This window comes from Sus scrofa, chromosome 1, assembly GCF_000003025.6.
Source record: "Sus scrofa isolate TJ Tabasco breed Duroc chromosome 1, Sscrofa11.1, whole genome shotgun sequence".
NCBI lineage: Eukaryota > Metazoa > Chordata > Mammalia > Artiodactyla > Suidae > Sus > Sus scrofa.
Window position 1 is genome coordinate 216,447,571 of NC_010443.5, and position 18,268 is coordinate 216,465,838.

The 18,268-nt window shown below is 35.4% G+C and overlaps 1 protein-coding gene across 5 annotated transcripts in view; it reads right to left on the bottom strand.

The window, feature by feature from the left end:
* The window catches only part of RIC1 (RIC1 homolog, RAB6A GEF complex partner 1), a 112,637-nt gene that overhangs the window by 65,392 nt on the left and 28,977 nt on the right, over nucleotides 1-18,268 (bottom strand). For all 5 annotated transcript variants that reach the window (XM_001924914.6, XM_013993585.2, XM_021063974.1 and 2 more), the window contains exon 3: nucleotides 5,215-5,294. In XM_001924914.6, the coding sequence (XP_001924949.4) occupies nucleotides 5,215-5,294 (80 nt within the window). The remainder of the gene's footprint in view (nucleotides 1-5,214; nucleotides 5,295-18,268) is intronic.

Here is an 18,268-nt window from a genome sequence, read left to right on the forward strand (position 1 = left end):
CAATTATAATGTAAACTAATGGCTGTGTAAAACATGCAAAGTTCAACAGCTAAAGGTTACACGTGTTCTGCTGAAGAATACATACATATTGAAATCAAAATATACATGCAATGTTTTGAGAAGATCAAAGGGAAACAAAAATGTGAGGATAACTAACACTGTCAAGTTCATAAACTGAACACAGAACAAAGTATACTGTTAGAAAGAACTTTCTACACAAGTTTTAGGTGGAAAAAAAGCAATTAAAGTTTATTTTCCAGAAAACTAACTCTAAAAACTTATTAGCAAAAAGAAAAAAACAGATATTGAAGGAAACTTTCACACCTGTAACTAATTCAAATCTCTTTTCTTCTCTTTGATATAATTCAGTAAATGTTTCTGTTCCCTTCCTTGTAGGTTGATCCTAAAAGCAGGATTTTTGAAAAGACAAATTGTGTTGAGATTAGAAATTGCTAACAGCTGGTAAAAATGCTGGGGTAGTGGGTAAGTTTGAATTTTGATAGTTGTTTTGGAGTGACCTTTTTTCAGTGAAGAAGATAATATCTACACCTTTAATATTTGATAACTAAATATACTGAATTTTAACACAATGAGTTTTTTTCCAAAAAAGAATTTTGGCCTCAATAAGGCTGGTCTCTGATAAAAAGCAAAAAGATAGAATAAGGGGAAAAAAAATCTCTGCTCTCAACAAAGTATACATAATAATGACATGTTTGTCGAGATTATTTTCATTATGAAATTAAAAATGATTTGAAGTTTCAAGATCTACTGAACTCGTATTTAAATATAAACACATGAACACATTCTAAAGCTCAACACAAATTATCTCTGATTTATCCCTGGTAGAATTTCCTTCATTAATTTCACTGTAAATTCTAAGACATGAAAGAAAAAGCCATCAATATGAACTTCAATGGACAAGTCTGTACACTGGCTTGTGTAACCAATATGAAAGAATATTTTAATATAGAATGGAATTTATAAAGATACAAAAGATGAAAGAAATGAAAAATTCACTAGTCAAAGAACAGATGACTTTTACGCATAGTCATTTAATACGTGTGCAACCACTGCTGCAGCCTGACTCCCATCACCAATAGGAAGGATGCTGGAAATAACACTATGTGGAAACTACAAATGATTACAGGGCATCTGATGGAGCAGATGGAGCACCATGGAAAATGATATATAGTATGAAGTTAAGATACCTTCACATAATATAAGGAAGTTGAGATACTCTATAAAAACTCATGTAAGGAACTCATAAGATTTGGAGAAGAGAAGCAAAAGACAATACATTTCTAAAAGTGAGAGGAGGATGACTAACTACTAGCTTCAAATGTTGCCTCTATTCTTTAGGAGTATTATAAACAACTTCAGACCATTTATCCTTCTTTTAATTCCCTAACTCCCCAAATAAAATTCCAAAGTAAGTAGATGGCTAGATGGTCATAAAGAGGGTTGCAGCAGTGTATGTGGGTGGTTAAATACACAGAATTTGAAGCTACAACACTTACCTCTGGATCCTGGCTATGCCACTTATTAGTGTGTAATTATGAGTGAGTTTGCTTGCCCTTTGTGTGCTGCAATTTGTATAGTAATTGTACATAACTACCTCATAGGATTGCTACAGGGATTAAAGTGAGTTTGAAAAAGTGCCTTGAATTGTGCCTTAAACTGTGTATTTACAGTGCCACAGATGATATGAGGATGCACCGTCAAAACTAAATTTTTCTTAGTTTTAAAAATTTTTATACAACTGTAAAGGTTTCCCTCCAGTTATTACAATATACTGGCTGTATTCCCTGTGTTATACAATACATCCTTGAGCCTTACACCCCCCAAAAATAAGTACTTTTTAAAAATTCTCCTCAAACTCATAAATCACTATTTTCCAGATTTTAAAAACATAAATGCAGAATTCCCTGTGGCCTAGCATTATATTGCTGTGGCTCAAGTGTTTTCTGACCTGGAAATTTCCACATGCTATGGATACAGTCCGCCGCCGCACAAAAAAACAAAAACAAAAAACCCCCTAAACTCATAATCCTTCAAACAACTGAAGAAGAAAATATTTTTATTCCCATTCTACAAGTAGGTTCTACAGAAAAACTACAAAACTTACTAAAAAACTCAACTAGAAAGTAGTCTAGCAGAGTTCCCATTGTGGCTCAGCAGGTTAATAATCCTACTAGTATCCATGAAGACACAGGTTCAATCCCTGGCCTTGCTCAGTGGGTTAAAGGATACGGTGTTGCCAGAAGCTGTGGCATAAGTCAGCAGCTTCAGCTCCCATTCAACCCCTAGCCTGGGAATTCCATATGCCGCAGACACAGCGCTAAAATGGAGAAAAAAAAAAGAAGAAAGTAGTCTAGCAGACAAATACACATTAGGCTGACTCTAAGCTTGCTCTGCCAAACTGTTTTAATGTAAGAGATCGTGTTTGATTTCATGCAGCAGTTACTAGAAGTTAAACTCTTAAAAAAGTATATTGTCAAGTTAAAAATTAAAAAGTATATAAAATATATACAATTTATGAACCCTATAAAAATCACTTTATACAACCACTATGGAAAAGAGTATGGGGGTATCTTAGAAAACTATATATAGAATTACCATATGACCCAGCAATCCCACTCTTGGGCATATATCCAGACAGAACTTTCCTTGAAATCAGACATATGTACCCACATGTTCATTTCAGCACTATTCACAATAGCCAAGACATGGAAACAACCTAAATGTCCATTGACAGATGAATGGATTAAGAAGATGTGGTATATATACACAATGGAATACTTCTCAGCCATAAAAAAGAACAAAATAATGCCATTTACAGCAACATGGATGAAACTAGAGACTCTCATACTAAGGGAAGTAAGTCAGAAAGAAAAAGACAAATACCATATGGTATCACTTATATCTGGGATCTAATACACAACAAAAATGAACCTTTCCACAGAAAGAAAATCATGGACATGGAGAACAGACTTGTGGTCGCCAGGGGGTGGGGTGGGGTGGAGGGAAGGGAGTGAGATGGTCTGGGAATTTGGGGTTAACAGATGCAAACTATTGCCTCTGGAATGGATAAGCAATGAGATCCTGCTGTATAGCATGGAACTATATCTAGTCACTAATAATGGAGCATGATAATGTGAGAAAAAGGAATGTATATGTGTATGTATGACTGGAACGTATGTGTGTATATGTCACCTGGCTGTACAGCAGAAAATTGACAGAACACTGTAAACCAGCTATAATGGAAAAAAATAAAAATCATTAAATAATTAAAAAAATAAAAATCACTTTACAAATAATCACTTAAAACATTAGAAATGAAGTAAAATTTGGTGAAAGAAATAATATATTTATAGTAACAGCTGTGGTTCATTATTAACCTTCCCATGAGCTAGGCACTTACCTAAGCATTTAATATGCAGGATCTCATTTAATCCTGGAAAATAATTACTACTGAATTATCTCATTCTACAGATGAGGGAACTGAGGATTTAAAGGTATTGACTTGATAGAAGTCATACAGCTGAAAAGCAGTGAACTGACACTCAGTTCCAGGTCTGACACCAAAACCTATATCCCCTTTAATCAGTATTCACACTGCTCTAAGACAATACACATATTAAGCCCACGTAATGAAATGCAGAAATCTTCATTACGGTGGAAGAATACCCAAGTCTAAAAAAATAGTAATGCTCTTTGTTCAGTTCTCTAGCTTAATATATACAGTCAAACACAGCAAAGCACATGCACTGTCAGGACTACTACTAAAGTTAAGTGACATTCCCTGGAGTCTTAGAATTAGAGGGCAAGAATTTTTTTAAAACCTCTGGAACACAAAAAGTTAAGTCTCAAAATACTATTCCAAAACACTCTAAATATATGTAAATCACATTAGTGTGTTGAAGTACAGAAAACTGTATTTTTAATTGTTTCAAGATATACTATTTGCCTCCATTGTCCATCTACAATAGCACAAAAAATAATCAAGAACAGGTGATTCTCTATTGCTTTTTATTTATAGGAGCATGTCTAAGTCGAGAATTAAAATGGGTTATAGTTCCTCTTATGAGCTGTCTTTTCCTATTTATCTTTTGAAATTTTCATACTTCTTAGCAATTTATATGGCCCTTCATATAAAAAATGGTAAGCCTTGGTCCTATTTACGGAAAAATTTTCCCCAGTTTGTTACTTGCCCTTTTAATGTTGTTCTTTTTACTTCTGTTAATTTTCAGAAATTTAAACTTTTATATATTGAAATATATTTCCCATTAATTTCTTATATACCTAATAACTTTTGTCTTTCACCATCTAGAAATGTGATAAATGATGCATCTATATTTTCATCCAGCTTTAATGGCTTGATCTTTTTTTTTTAAGTCATGCTTGAAAACTACATGTTCTTTTACTTCAATAGTTCTTTCAATAAAATATTATCTTATTTCAAAAGTAAGGGGGGGGAGGAAAAACAATGCAAAACGCACATAGCAACACAGACTAAAGATCAAATGTCCGTATTTCCTCAAATTCTTACCAAAAGGTAACTCACTGTTTGGGGTATCTGTTTCTTCTATGTACATTCTAAAGCATACAGGAAAAAGTATAGCTTACTGACATTTCACCTCTTCCCCTCATAATCTCTTAGCTCATTAAGTCCCCAATAAAGACTAAAGGATGCTAGTTCTGGAGTATATTAATAGCAATTCTGAATGTCCAAGAAGGGGATAGTACATCCATTCAAGAATTACAGACTGGAGTTCCCGTTGTGGCACAGTGGTTAACGAATCCGACTAGGAACCATGAGGTTGCGGGTTTGATCCCTGGCCTTGCTCAGTGGGTTAAGGACCTGGCGTTGCCGTGAGCTGTGGTGAAGTTTGCAGACACGGCTCAGATCCTGCGTTGCTGTGGCCTTGGCGTAGGCCAGCGGCTGCAGCTCCGATTCAAACCCTAGCCTGGGAACCTCCATATGCCGTGGGAGCGGCCCTAGAAAAGGCAAAAAGACAAAAAAAAAAAAGAGTTACAGACTTATTTAATTATAGAAATCTTTACTCAGGTAATAACAGTTCGAAGACCTGGTAATGTTTGAAACAATGTTTTGGAAATACTGGCTTAGCACTTCAGACAACCCCAAACTGTAATGTTTTGTGAATACAAAGCATGCAAATCAAATATTTAAAAAATGAAAGGCCACAAACTTACTTGGGATATACTGGTTCATAAAGGTACTTGTCCTCTCTTGCAGATTTAATGTGAAAAAATAAGATGTAGCCATTTGCCGTCTGAAAGATAAATTTTATTTACCATGAATTAAAGGGTAAAGCTATGACTGTAACTAACTCTAAATTTTAATTTTATATATCCTTACTTTGAAAACACGTTAAGACCCTTCTTTTGAAAAGCTGTAGCTTAATTATGCAAATAAAAAAAATCACCTTGTTTCAATATAATACATCTTAATATAACTCATGAAAGGGTTTTTATATATTTAAAATATTACATAGATATGTAACTGAAATCGATACTTCACAGTATATTGTATATACTAATATTCTAAAATAATTTTATTATTCAATAATAGATGATTATTTTGAACTCTGGAATAATATGACAAATAATTTTTCTGAGTTTTTAAAGCAACAATATCATCAATGGCAAAATTAGTAGGACAAAATTCCTAACTCAAAGTTCAAAGTTCATATAGCGTAACTTTAGAATTAATTTATGCATTTCAAAATCAACTAGCCTCTGATTTACTACAAAATATACACTGAAACAGAAGCAAAACAACAGAGCAAACCTCCAATTTCTAAAAGTTGAACATCTGCTAATTTATTAAGTTAATAAAATGTTTTTAAAATATAAATTATATTCAAATAAACAGTGCCATCATATGGTCGTGGCACATATCTGTGATGTGAAGCTCAAAACAACCATTTTACATTTATATAATATAGAAAATACTATACTTAACTTTCTCTAAACAAACATTTTCAGGCATAGGAGAATGACAGAGCAATGTTTTACTACCCAAACTACTTTATAGTCACACTGAATTCTTATCGTTTTAGAGGCAGGAGAGCTTTTACCCAAAGTGGAACTAAAAAATAACTAAAAAAATTATTCAAAGTATCAAATTTCTTTCTAGTACTGGCTTTCTGTTTTTTACATAAATGAATGCCAGAGGAAACACTCAATTGCTTTGGCAAAACCAGGTGTTTGGTTTTTAAGCTATAAACTTTAATATTCCATTATGTATTCCAAAACTCTAGTTCAAATTATTGGGATACAAAAGAAAAAAGGCTAAAATTCTTCAGATGAGATCATCATTCTAATTCCTCATGTGCGATTTTATATTCTTCTAATGAAAAGACTATGGGATCTAAAAGAAGAGATTCAAATCAAACCATGTCAAAAGTTTGACAGATATTATGACCCCTATACAGATAGTGACTGTTTAAAATGTATAAACTCTGTTACATGGGCTAGAAAAGTAAAATAACATGGTCTAGTTCTTAGATGAGTAACACACAAGCACTATCTGAAGTATCAGTCACTCAAGGTCAAAAGGTCAACATTTCAGACTATCAAATGTTAATAATATACTCAGAATTTTATTAAGTAGTTACACAGCTATAATGTCAGGAAAAATACAGGATCGCTTTGCACCAGCATTTAGAAATTTTATATATACAGTATACTAGATGAAATTACAAATAATGGCTTGATTTACTATTTTTAGTATTCTGTATCAATTATCTTTACCAAGTATCTGTGGCTTTGCATGTGTGTCATATGCTACATATTTCCATATCTCAACTACATTCATCAGTGATATTTCATAAACAGTGCTGCCTCTGAACAACTTTAAAGTTTTGGTGGTAAATAATCTTCCTTAATTAAAAAGTAGTATCTTTATGTATATATATCAAATCTGTTAACTATGTAGTATATAATGACCCTTTTCTTCCTATCCCCAAAATACTGCATCTAAGTGTGTAACTATCGCGTAATCTGGAGGCAACAGCCCCAACATCTTCTTCTAGTATACATGCATACATACACACACACACATACCCCCAACTATTTAAGTTAATGAAAAGACAAAATAAAGAACCTCAAAGTTCTCTTTCCTGTTATTATCCCTTACCTCAAAAATATTTGTTTCTCCAATCCTACTGGATTACATGGCTTTAATTACAGAGCCCCAACAATCTGTAGGCACCTTATATAATAAACCTTTATGTCCCCTTGTATATATGAGAATTAAAGCCTTATGGTCACAAAAATAAAGGCTACTAAAAGATAAGGATAAAAGAAAGAAATCACTAATTAAAATAGAGGATGGAAGGTACAGACTTATTTTTATTAATGCCACTAAGGAAAAAAAAGAACTGGAAAAATACTGTAAAAGGATATTAATAATGCAATATTCAGAAATATGAATATTATAGCATCATTTTTTAATTGCAAATCTAGTAACCTAGATTTTTAAAAACATGCAAATTACCTCAGCTAATTCTACATTTTAAGAAGAGACTGAATTCTACAGGTGGTGGTGGTAGTTGATAAAGTTATCATTATTACTAATTGCATGCTTGTATCTTGCTTTGTTTGGGCATTTGGGAGGTTTTCACTTCCTACCCCAGATTAAGTGTATTTTAAAAATTATTTTATAATTGATGCATGACATTTACACTATAAATAGTAATTTTCTATAAACAGAAAGGATTTAAATCTGTGTCATGAGACAAATCACTGTTATTATGTAACTAATGCTTCACCTGTAGGCAGCATTCCAATACCTTCCTCTACTAACCCAGTGCATGAATTCACCACATACTTCAAAATTCCAAGTCATAGTGCATTTATTCCTTAGCATATACCACTTTTTTAAAGCACAATTTTATCTTTCATTTTCCAATTCTTTTTTTTTTTTTTTTTTTTCGGACGTCCCCAGAACATGCAAATTCCCAGGCCAGGAATCAAACCTGTATCACAATCGTCAGCTGAGCCACAACAGTGACAATACCAGATCCTTAACCCACTGAGCCACCAAGGAATTCAAACATATACCCCTTTTATCAAAAAGAATGACAGATTTATCCATCTGGTTCCAAAGACCTACATAATACATCACAAACATTTCTATAATAATTTAAGAAATAAGGATTTCATGATTTAGAGGTGTATCTTCTATCCCAGCATACTATTTTACCAGGTTTCAAATAAGGCTGATAACAGACTACCATTTTTTAATTCTTTCTTTCCTTCTTCTTTTTTTTTTTTTTTTTTTTTTTGTCTTTTATCTTTTTAGAACCGAACCTGCAGCATATGGAAGTTCCAGACTAGGGGTCCATTCGAAGCTGTAGCTGCCGGCTTATACCACAGCCACAGCAACGTACGCTCTGAGCTGCATCTGCGACCTACATCACAGCTCACATCAATGCCAGATCCTTGAACCACTGAGCAAGGCCAGAGATCAGATCTGCGTCCCCATGGATACTAGTCGGGTTTGTTAACAACCACTGAGACACATCGGGAAATCCTACATTGGTTTGTAAATGATGTTTTCTGTTTTTAGCTTTATTTCCTTATTACATATGTTCAAATACACAAAATGAATCACCTAAAGTCATACCACTAAAATAATAATCTAATATTTTGATATACTCTTTCAGACTTTGTACATTCACATATACATGTTTAAATGAAAAATAAAAAAAAACAGTTGTGGAGTTCCCGTCGTGGTGCATTGGTTAACGAATCCGACTAGGAACCATGAGGTTGCGGGTTCGATCCCTGGCCTTGCTCAGTGGGTTAACGATCCGGCATTGCCGTGAGCTGTGGTGTAGGTTGCAGACACAGCTCGGATCCCGCGTTGCTGTGGCTCTGGCGTAGGCCGGTGGCTACAGCTTAGATTAGACCCCTAGCCTGGGAACCTCCATATGCTGCAGGAGCGGCCCAAGAAATAGCAAAAAAAGACAAAAAACAAAAAACAAACAAAAAAAAAAACCAGTTGTAAATAATACATTCTCTCAAAGATTGGTAATGAATATCTTCTGATATGAATAGTCATCAAAAATGATTATTCCTAATACTATCACAGTGCATATTGTTTTATACCAGAGCACTAAAAAAACAACTTCTGCTTTTGACCAAAATGGATTAAGCCAATTTATGCTCCCATCTGAAACAATCAAAAACCAAACAACGTCAATAGTTTTCAAAACACTGACGTGAAGCAATGAAGGCCTGTGAGCCCTGAGAGATGAGAAACTGAGGTAAGTTTTATGATTGTCCCAGCTTACTCTCTTGAGAGTTTCCAGGTCACAGCACTGAGAAGGGGAACTGAGACACAGCCTGGTAAACTCCCTGATTTGAGAAGAGGATGCTGAGAGTTCAGGAAGAACAAAGCAGTTACAATTTCTATGAGTGCTAGAGACAAGAGAGCAGCGTGGTAAAAGAATCAAAGAGTACCAATAAGCACATGCATGTGAGGACACTACCAAGGCAGAAGAGAAACCAAAAAGATTAATAAAGGGAACATGCATGGTGCTCAACAGTCCTGAAAACAGTGCCTGTCCCACCAGCACTGGAGAAACTCATGATGTACAAGGCATTGATTAGAATCTTCAGGAAGGCTGTCCTCAGGTATGGCTGTAGTAAATACTAGAAATGTATTGTCTTAGTAGCGAGGAATAATTAGCTCTAGATTGAGCACTGTTCCAAACCCACAATACAAAGCATAAAACAAGACATGAACATATCAAACTGCCTCCAAGTAACATAAGTACATCCCAGAAGAAAGCACAAGATTTACAGAACCACAAAAATGTCCAGCACGCAACAAAGTAAATTCATAATGTCTGGCATTCAGCTGAAGATTACCACATGTGCATATAGGCAGAAAAACACAAGACACAAAGAGAAGAAAAATCAACTAACCAAAAATGATCTAGAATTCAATCAGATATAAGAATTTGGATAAGGAATTCCTGTCATGGCTCAGCGGTTAACGAATCTGACTAGAATTCATGAGGACGGAGGTTTGACCGCTGGCCTCCCTCAGTGGGTTAAGGATCCAGGGTTGCCGTGGACTGTGGTATAGGTCACAGAGGCAGCTTGGATCCTGCATTGCTGTAGCTATGGTATAGGCCGCTGGCTACAGCTCCAATTTGACCCCTAGCCTGGGAACCTCCATATGTCGTGAGTGTGGACCTAAGAAGCAAATAATAATAATAATTAGGACAAAAGGGAACTGAAACAATTACAACTGTATTCTATATGTTCAAAAGGTTAGGGCACATTGAAAACTCAAACCAAACTCTAGGGATAAAATCTGAACTATCTGAGATAAAAAAATACCCTGGAAGGGATTAATGGCAGATTAGACATTCAAAAGAAAAGTTTACCGGGAATGATCATGAAAGCACAATAAAGACTATCCTCAAAAGGAGTTCCCATCTTTGCTCAGCGGAAATGAATCTGACTAGTATCCAGGAGGATGCGTGTTTGATCCCTGGCCCTGGTTAAGGATCTGGTGTTGCCGTGAGCTGTGGTGTAGGTCGCAGATGCGGCTCAGAACCCAAGTGACTGTGGCTGTGTGGCATAGGCTGGCAGGTACAGCTCTGAATGGACCCCTAGCCTGGGAACTTCCATATGCTGTGGGTGAGGCCCTAAAAATACAAAACAAAGAAAAAAAAAGAAAAGGATAGATTCTTGCGTCACCTACCTTTAAAAAAAAAAAAAAAAGAATAGCAATGTATGCTGAAAGTCTTCCTCTATGTGAAAATAAAATGTGTATACTGTATGTTCTTTGACCCCAAAATTGAATTAACATAGAAATCAAGAACGGAAGATTCTGGTAAACCCTCTATTTTGAAACTAAATAATATGCTTCCAAATAATTCATGAAAAAGAGAAGAAATCAAGACAGAAATTTGAAAAAATATAGGATACTAAAATCTGTGGGTTGTTACTACAGCAGTATTTAAGGAAAATTGCATAGCTCTAAATACCTGTATTGGAAAAAAAGAAAAATCCCAAACCAGCAATCTGGGGTTCTATTTTAAACTAGAAACAGATGAGCAAATGAAACCCAAAGCAAGGAAATTAAAAAAAAAAAGAAAGAAAGAAAGAAAGAGGAAATAATAGAGATCAGAGTCAAAATCAATGAAATAGAAAACAAAAAGAAACAAGCTGACATGAGAGAGGTGTTATCACTATATATTCCACAAATATCAGAAGAATAAAGAGAGGGTACTGTGAATAACTTTACGACAGTAAATTTAAAACTTAAATGAAATGGACAAATTTCCTGCAAGACACAAAGCTCACTGGAAAGAAAGAGGTACCCTACAACAGGCTTATATCTAAAGCTTATATACTAAAGACATTGAAATTTCAATAAAAATCCCTTCTATAAAACAAAACTCTCAGCCAAGATTGCTATCACTGGTGGATTATATCAAATGGTTAGAAAAGACGTAGTATCAATTCAACACAAACTCTTCTAGAAAATCTAAGAGGGAACACTTTTGATCTCATATGACCCAAACATTACACTCATACCAAAACCAGACATAGACATTTTAAGGAAAAGAAACTATAAGCCAATGTCCCTCATTAACACAGATGAAAAATTTCTAAAGAAAGTTTTAGTGAATTAAATCTAACAATGTATTATCAGGATACTACATCATAAGTAAATCAGGTTTATCCAGGAATGCAGGGTTGGTTTAACATTCAAGAATCAATAAATACTGGACAGCCACATGGAAAAGAATGAAATTAGAACACTCCCTAACACCATACACAAAAATAAACTCACAATGGATTACAGACCTAGATAGAAGACCAGACACTATAAAACTCTTAGAGGAAAACATAGGCCAAACATTCTCTGACATAAACAACAGCAACATTTTCTCAGATCCACCTCTTAAGAGTATTGACAATAAAAACAAAAATAAACAAATGGGACCTAATCAAACTGAAAAGTTTCTGCACAGCAAAGGAAACCCTAAACAACACGAAAAGACAACCCACAGAATGGGAGAAAACCTTTGCAAATGAATCAACTGACAAGAAATTAATCTCCAAAATTTATAAACACCTTCTGCGGCTCCATGCCAAAAAAACAAACAACCCCATGAAAAAATAGGCAGAAGATCTAAACGGACAGTTCTCCAAAGAAGACATACAGATGGCCGAGAAACACATGAAAAGATGTTCAACATCACTCATTATGAGAGAAATGCAAATCAAAACCACGATGAGGTACCACCTCACACCAGCGAGAATGGCCATCATCCAAAAGTCTACAAACAGTAAGTGCTGGAGAGGGTGTGGAGAAAAAGGAACACTAAGTACACTGTTGGTGGGAATGTAAACTGGTGCAACCACTGTGGAAAACAGTATGGAGATGCCTCAGAAAACTAAACACAGAACTACCATTTGATCCAGCAATCCCATTCCTGGGCATCTATCCAGAGAAAACCATGACTCAAAAAGACACATGTACTCCGATGTTCACTACAGCACTATTTACAATAGCCAAGACATGGAAACAACCTAAATGTCCATCGACAGAGGAGTGGATCAAGAAGAGGTGGTACATATACACAATGGAATATCAGCCATCAAAAAGAATGAAATACTGGCATTTTTAGCAACATGGATGGACCTAGAAACTATCATGCTAAGTGAAGTCAGCCATACAATGAGACACCAACATCAAATGCTTTCACTGACATGTGGGATCTGAAAAAAGGACAGACGGAACTTCTTTGCAGAACAGATGCTGCCTCACAGACATTGAAAAACTTATGGTCTCCGGAGGAGACAGTTTGGGGGGGGGGGGGCGGGGGGATTTGCTTGGGCTGTGGGATGGAAATCCTGTGAAATCAGATTGTTATGATCATTATACAACTACAGATGTGATAAATTCATTTGAGTAATAAAAAAAAATAAACTATTATAGTCAAAAAAAAAAAAAAAGAGTCAAGGGGCCTGTGTGAAGGGGAAAGTAAACAGAAGGACACACACACAAAAAAGAATCAATAAATATAATTTACCATATTAAAAAACTAAAAAAGATACACGGTATGACACTCTCAATAAATGCAGAGAAGGCATTAGAAAAAATTCAACATAACATTCCTGATTAAAAACTGGCAGCAGGAGTTCCCACTATGGCACAGTGGGTTAAGGATCTGGTGTTGCCAGAGCTGTGGCTTGGATTCAATTCCTGGTCCAGAAATTTACATATGCTGCAGGTGTGGCCAAAAAAAAGAAAAAAAAAAATTGTCAGGAAATTAACACAAAAGGATAAACTTCCACAACCTGATAAAGGGAATCTACAAAATACCTATAACAAAAAGATTCTTAATAGTTAAAGATTAAAGGCTTTTTCCTATTCAGTATTGTACTGGGCAGCCTAATAAAATCAGGCAATCAAAAAGAAATAAGGAGTTCCCATCGTGGCGCAGTGGTTAACGAATCTGACTAGGAACCGTGAGGTTGCGGGTTTGGTCCCTGCCCTTGCTCAGTGGGTTAACGATCCGGCGTTGCCGTGAGCTGTGGTGTAGGTTGCAGATGCGGCTCGGATCCTGCGCTGCTGTAGCTCTAGCGTAGGCTGGCGGCCACAGCTCCGATTAGACCCCTAGCCTGGGAACCTCCATATGCCGCGGGAGCGGCCCAAGAAATAGCAAAAAGACAAAAAAAAAAAAAAAAAAAATCCAGATTAGAAGGAAAAAAAGTAAAACTGTTTTTGACATCAATGTCTATATAGAAAATCTAATATGACCTACAAAAAAAACCATATACTAGGATAAGTAAGTTTAGCATGGCTGCAAGATACAAGATCAATACAGAAAAAAATCAACTGCATTTCTACATACAAGCAATGAACAATTAGAAAATTAAAACAATGTTTTCGATATTATTAAAAAAATGTAAAATATTTTGGGATAAACCTGGCAAAAGATGAAAATACCTGCACACGACTAACAGAAAAATACTGATGAAGTTAAAAATATCTAAAAAAAGGAAGAGATATATCTTATTTATATGTCACAAGACTCAGTATTGCTAAGATGACAACTCTCCCCAAATGGATCCACAGATCCAATGCAATTCCAGTCAAAATCTCAGAGGGCATTTTTGTAGAAACCTACAAGATGATTCTAAAATTCATATGGAAACAAAAGGTCCTACAACAGTGAAATCAACTTTGAAAACAAAGTTGAAAAAGTAACACTATGATTTCAACAGTTATTACAAAGCTAGAGTAACCACAGTAATACTGTATTAACATAAAGACAAACATATTTACCGTAGAACTAAATAAAGAACACAGAACAAAAAACCCACCTATGTGTGGATTTATCACTTAGATGCAAAAGAAATTCAATGTAGAAAGGATCACCTTTTCAACAAACTCTGCTGGAACAACTGAATATCAACATTTACACAAATAAACTTGGCTTCTTACACTGCACCATATATAAAAATCAAGTCGACATATATCACAGACCTAAACACAAAAATCTAAATCAAATCAAAGACTTTTAGAAGAAAACATAGAAAGAAGGTATGACCCATTTTTAAAAAACTGATGACCTGGACTTCATCAAATTAAGTACTTCATCCATTCAAAACAACAGTGTTAAGAAAATGAAAAGGCAAGGGAGTTCCCATCGTGGCGCAGTGGTTAACGAATCCGACTAGGAACCATGAGGTTGCGGGTTCGGTCCCTGCCCTTGCTCAGTGGGTTAACGATCTGGCGTTGCCATGAGCTGTGGTGTAGGTTGCAGACGCGGCTCGGATCCCCCGTTGCTGTGGCTCTGGTGTAGGCCAGCAGCTACAGCTCTGATTAGACCCCTAGCCTGGGGACCTCCATATGCTGCGGAAGCGGCCCAAAGAAATAGTAAAAAGACAAAAAAAAAAAAAAAAAAAAAAAAAAAAGAAAATGAAAAGGCAAGTCACACAGAGGAGAAACTCTTTGTGAAGCATATACGTAATAAAGGACTTATATCCGAAATACATTAAGAATTCTAGAAATACAACAATAAGAAAGCAAAGAGGAGTTCCTGTGTGTCACAGCAGGTTAAGTATCTGGCATTGTCACTGCAGCACCATGGCTGCTGTGATGCAGGTTCGAGCCCTGCCCCGGGAACTTCCCCATGCCACGGGTATGGTCAAAAAACAAAAAAAAGAAAAAAATCGAAAAACCCAATAAGTAAAATGAGCAAATGATTTGAAAGACACTTTACCACAGAAGACATACACGGCAAATAGACAAATGAAAAGATGTTCAACATCATTAGTCATCAGAAAAACGTAAATTAAAACTAAAATGAGATACCACCACAAGCCCATTAGAATAGCTCGAATTAAAAAGGAATATCACAAGCTGGCAAAGAGGAGTAAAAAATTTTGTCCACTGCTAGCAGGAATGTAAAACGGTTTAACTACTTTGCAAAAAGTTTAGCATTTTTTTAAAAACTTAAAAAAGTACTTACCTTGTGATCTAGCTGTTCCATTCACGTTTATTTGCCCAAGAGAAAAGCAACTGTATGTCTATATTAAGACTTGTGCATGAATGTTCATAGCAGTTTTAATTGAAATTTAGCATAAAACTGGAAACAACTCAAATGCCCATCAACAGATAAATGGATAAACCAATTGTGTTCTACCCAATAAGATGGAATACTTCTCAACACAAACTACTGATTCATGACAACAGGCATGAACTTAAAATAAGTATGCTGAGTAAAATAAACTAGAAAAAAAATAACAGCACATATTGTATAATTCCAGTAATCTCTAAAGACAGCAAACCAATAACTGGTTTTAGAGGGAGGTGAATCATAGCAAAGTGGAGGAATTATAAAAAGGTATAAGGTAACTTGTGCAGATGATGCACCTGTTCACTATTTTGACCGTAGTGATGATTCCAAAATTTAATCGTACATTTCAAATATGTGCAATTTATTATCAACTGTACTTCAGTAAAGCTATTTAGAAAAAAGGAATGGAAATGATAGTTGAACTTAAAATAGAAATTTTCATTTTCTAGAAAAGCTTCTTCCCATCATATAAAAAAAAAAAACCATCTAGCCTAGTGGAAAATAAATGGTCACAAAGAAAACCAAAGTGGACAGCTACGGTCAATGCAGACAGATAACTGAGGGACCATCTAGCATCAGAGGAGCTGTCAGATAACTGTAGCCACATCAGTGACTACAAGTGAGATCAGGAGAACTGCCTCACCAAACCAAGAGCAAATTACATAATGAGAGTAAACAAATGATTATTCTGAGTCACCATTTTGAAGATAATGGTTCAATAGATACTAAATGTGAAAAACAACAATCCCAACAAAATAATATAAGGAAAGGTTAAGGACACCAAGTTAAGGACACAGAGCAAAATTCAAAGAGATCCAGAAGAACAGCACAATAATCACTATCAAAACAGTGTTTGGTCACACTGAGAGAAAGAAAAAAGGAAAAGAGAGACTAACAGGTACTATGCAGAACACTGCATTCCTCTTTAACTAGCTACATTACACTCTCTTATTCATAATACTTTGCTTTCAGCTATTATTTGGTGACTCAATACATTAACATACTGGAAGGGGAAAAAATTGCAATGGAACAGCAGGAATTCTAACTTAGAGAGTTAAACTGACACCTTTCCCTTATTTACAAATAAGTCATTCTAATTTATGTTACAAACAATCTACATTTCCATTTAGCTAGGTGTGAAAGAATATTAAGAGTAGCAGTGGGAGGAGTTCCCATCTTGGCTCAGTGGAAACGAATCTGACTAGCATCCATGAGGACGAAGGCTCAATCCCTTTTGTCTCGCTCAGTGGGTTAAGGATCTGGCATTGCCATGAGCTGTGGTGTAGGTCACAGTCCTGGCTCAGATCCTGTGTTCCTATGGCTGTGGTACAGGCCAGCAGCTGTAGCTCTGATTTGACCCATAACCTGGGAACTTCAATATGCCGGGGTGCCGCCCTTAAAAAAAAAAAAAAGACAAAAAAGGAGTAGCAGTGGGATGCAGGTTGAGGTCAGATCACAAGCTGCCCTGAATACTAGGTTAAGAAGTTTGGAACATACTTTGAATTCAATGGGAAGCCACCAAAAGGTTTGAATATAAGAATAACATAAGAACTATGATTTAGAAAAAGCTATACATAATTAAGATGCATTTCAAGTAGAGGGAAAAAAACAGCTGCAAGTTTTGAGTTGTAGGCAATCTACACAAGATCTAAAGGTCTGTGCTAAGGTGATGACAATGAGAATAAAGAAAAAAGGATAGCAGTAACTTAAGAGACAGGACTTAATAACATATCAGTGTTTGTGGTGGGAATGCAGAATCAAAGGACTCCAGATTATTCCCTATAAGAAAAGCTGAAACAAAAATACTTATACGCATGCCTAAATACGCTGGTGCTATTATTTTTCAGATAGAGTTCTAGAAAAGAGACAATACTTAAAACCCATTTTAATGCTCCTTATGCATGGTATATATTGCCTAAAACTAAGAGAAACTGTAGGGATAATAATGGCCTGGTATTACAAAAATGATATTCTACTTCTCATATTCAGAAAAAACACTCTCCCAAACACCATGCACCAATCCTTAAAATGGTAAAGGATTTTTCCTCACACTTCATTAAAAAAGTGTGAGATATCTTTCTAAGGTACAAGTTGATAAGGTGGTTCTGTTGATGATTCCAAAATAGAATTCTGAATATAACTGATATATGAGAGTACACAATGACTATACTGAGTGTGGGGAGAAGGCCGTAAGAAAATTACATGGGGATGGCTGCTTTGGCTTTGATGATGCACAGAAAGAGAATGATGCTGTATTGCTCTATAGGTCATACAACTAACTATCTTCCTTACATGGTCTATCATATGATTTTTTTGTAAAATCACATTTCAAAAGACCACCTAAATTCAACTTTATTCCACAAGTTGGTAGAATTAAACAACCATGTTAATAGCAAAAAGCAGTAAAGCAAAAGTATTAAGACTTTGGAATTCTAGATGCAGATTTCATTGGTTAGAATTCCATGATCAGTAATGTGATCTTAGATACACAGTTATCTATGTAATCTGGGGCAGGTGCTTTAACTTATCTACCATAGTTTGCTCAACTATATAATGGGAATAATGAAATCATCTATCTTAAAAGGATTGTTATGAATGATAAATAATTTAAACACAGATAA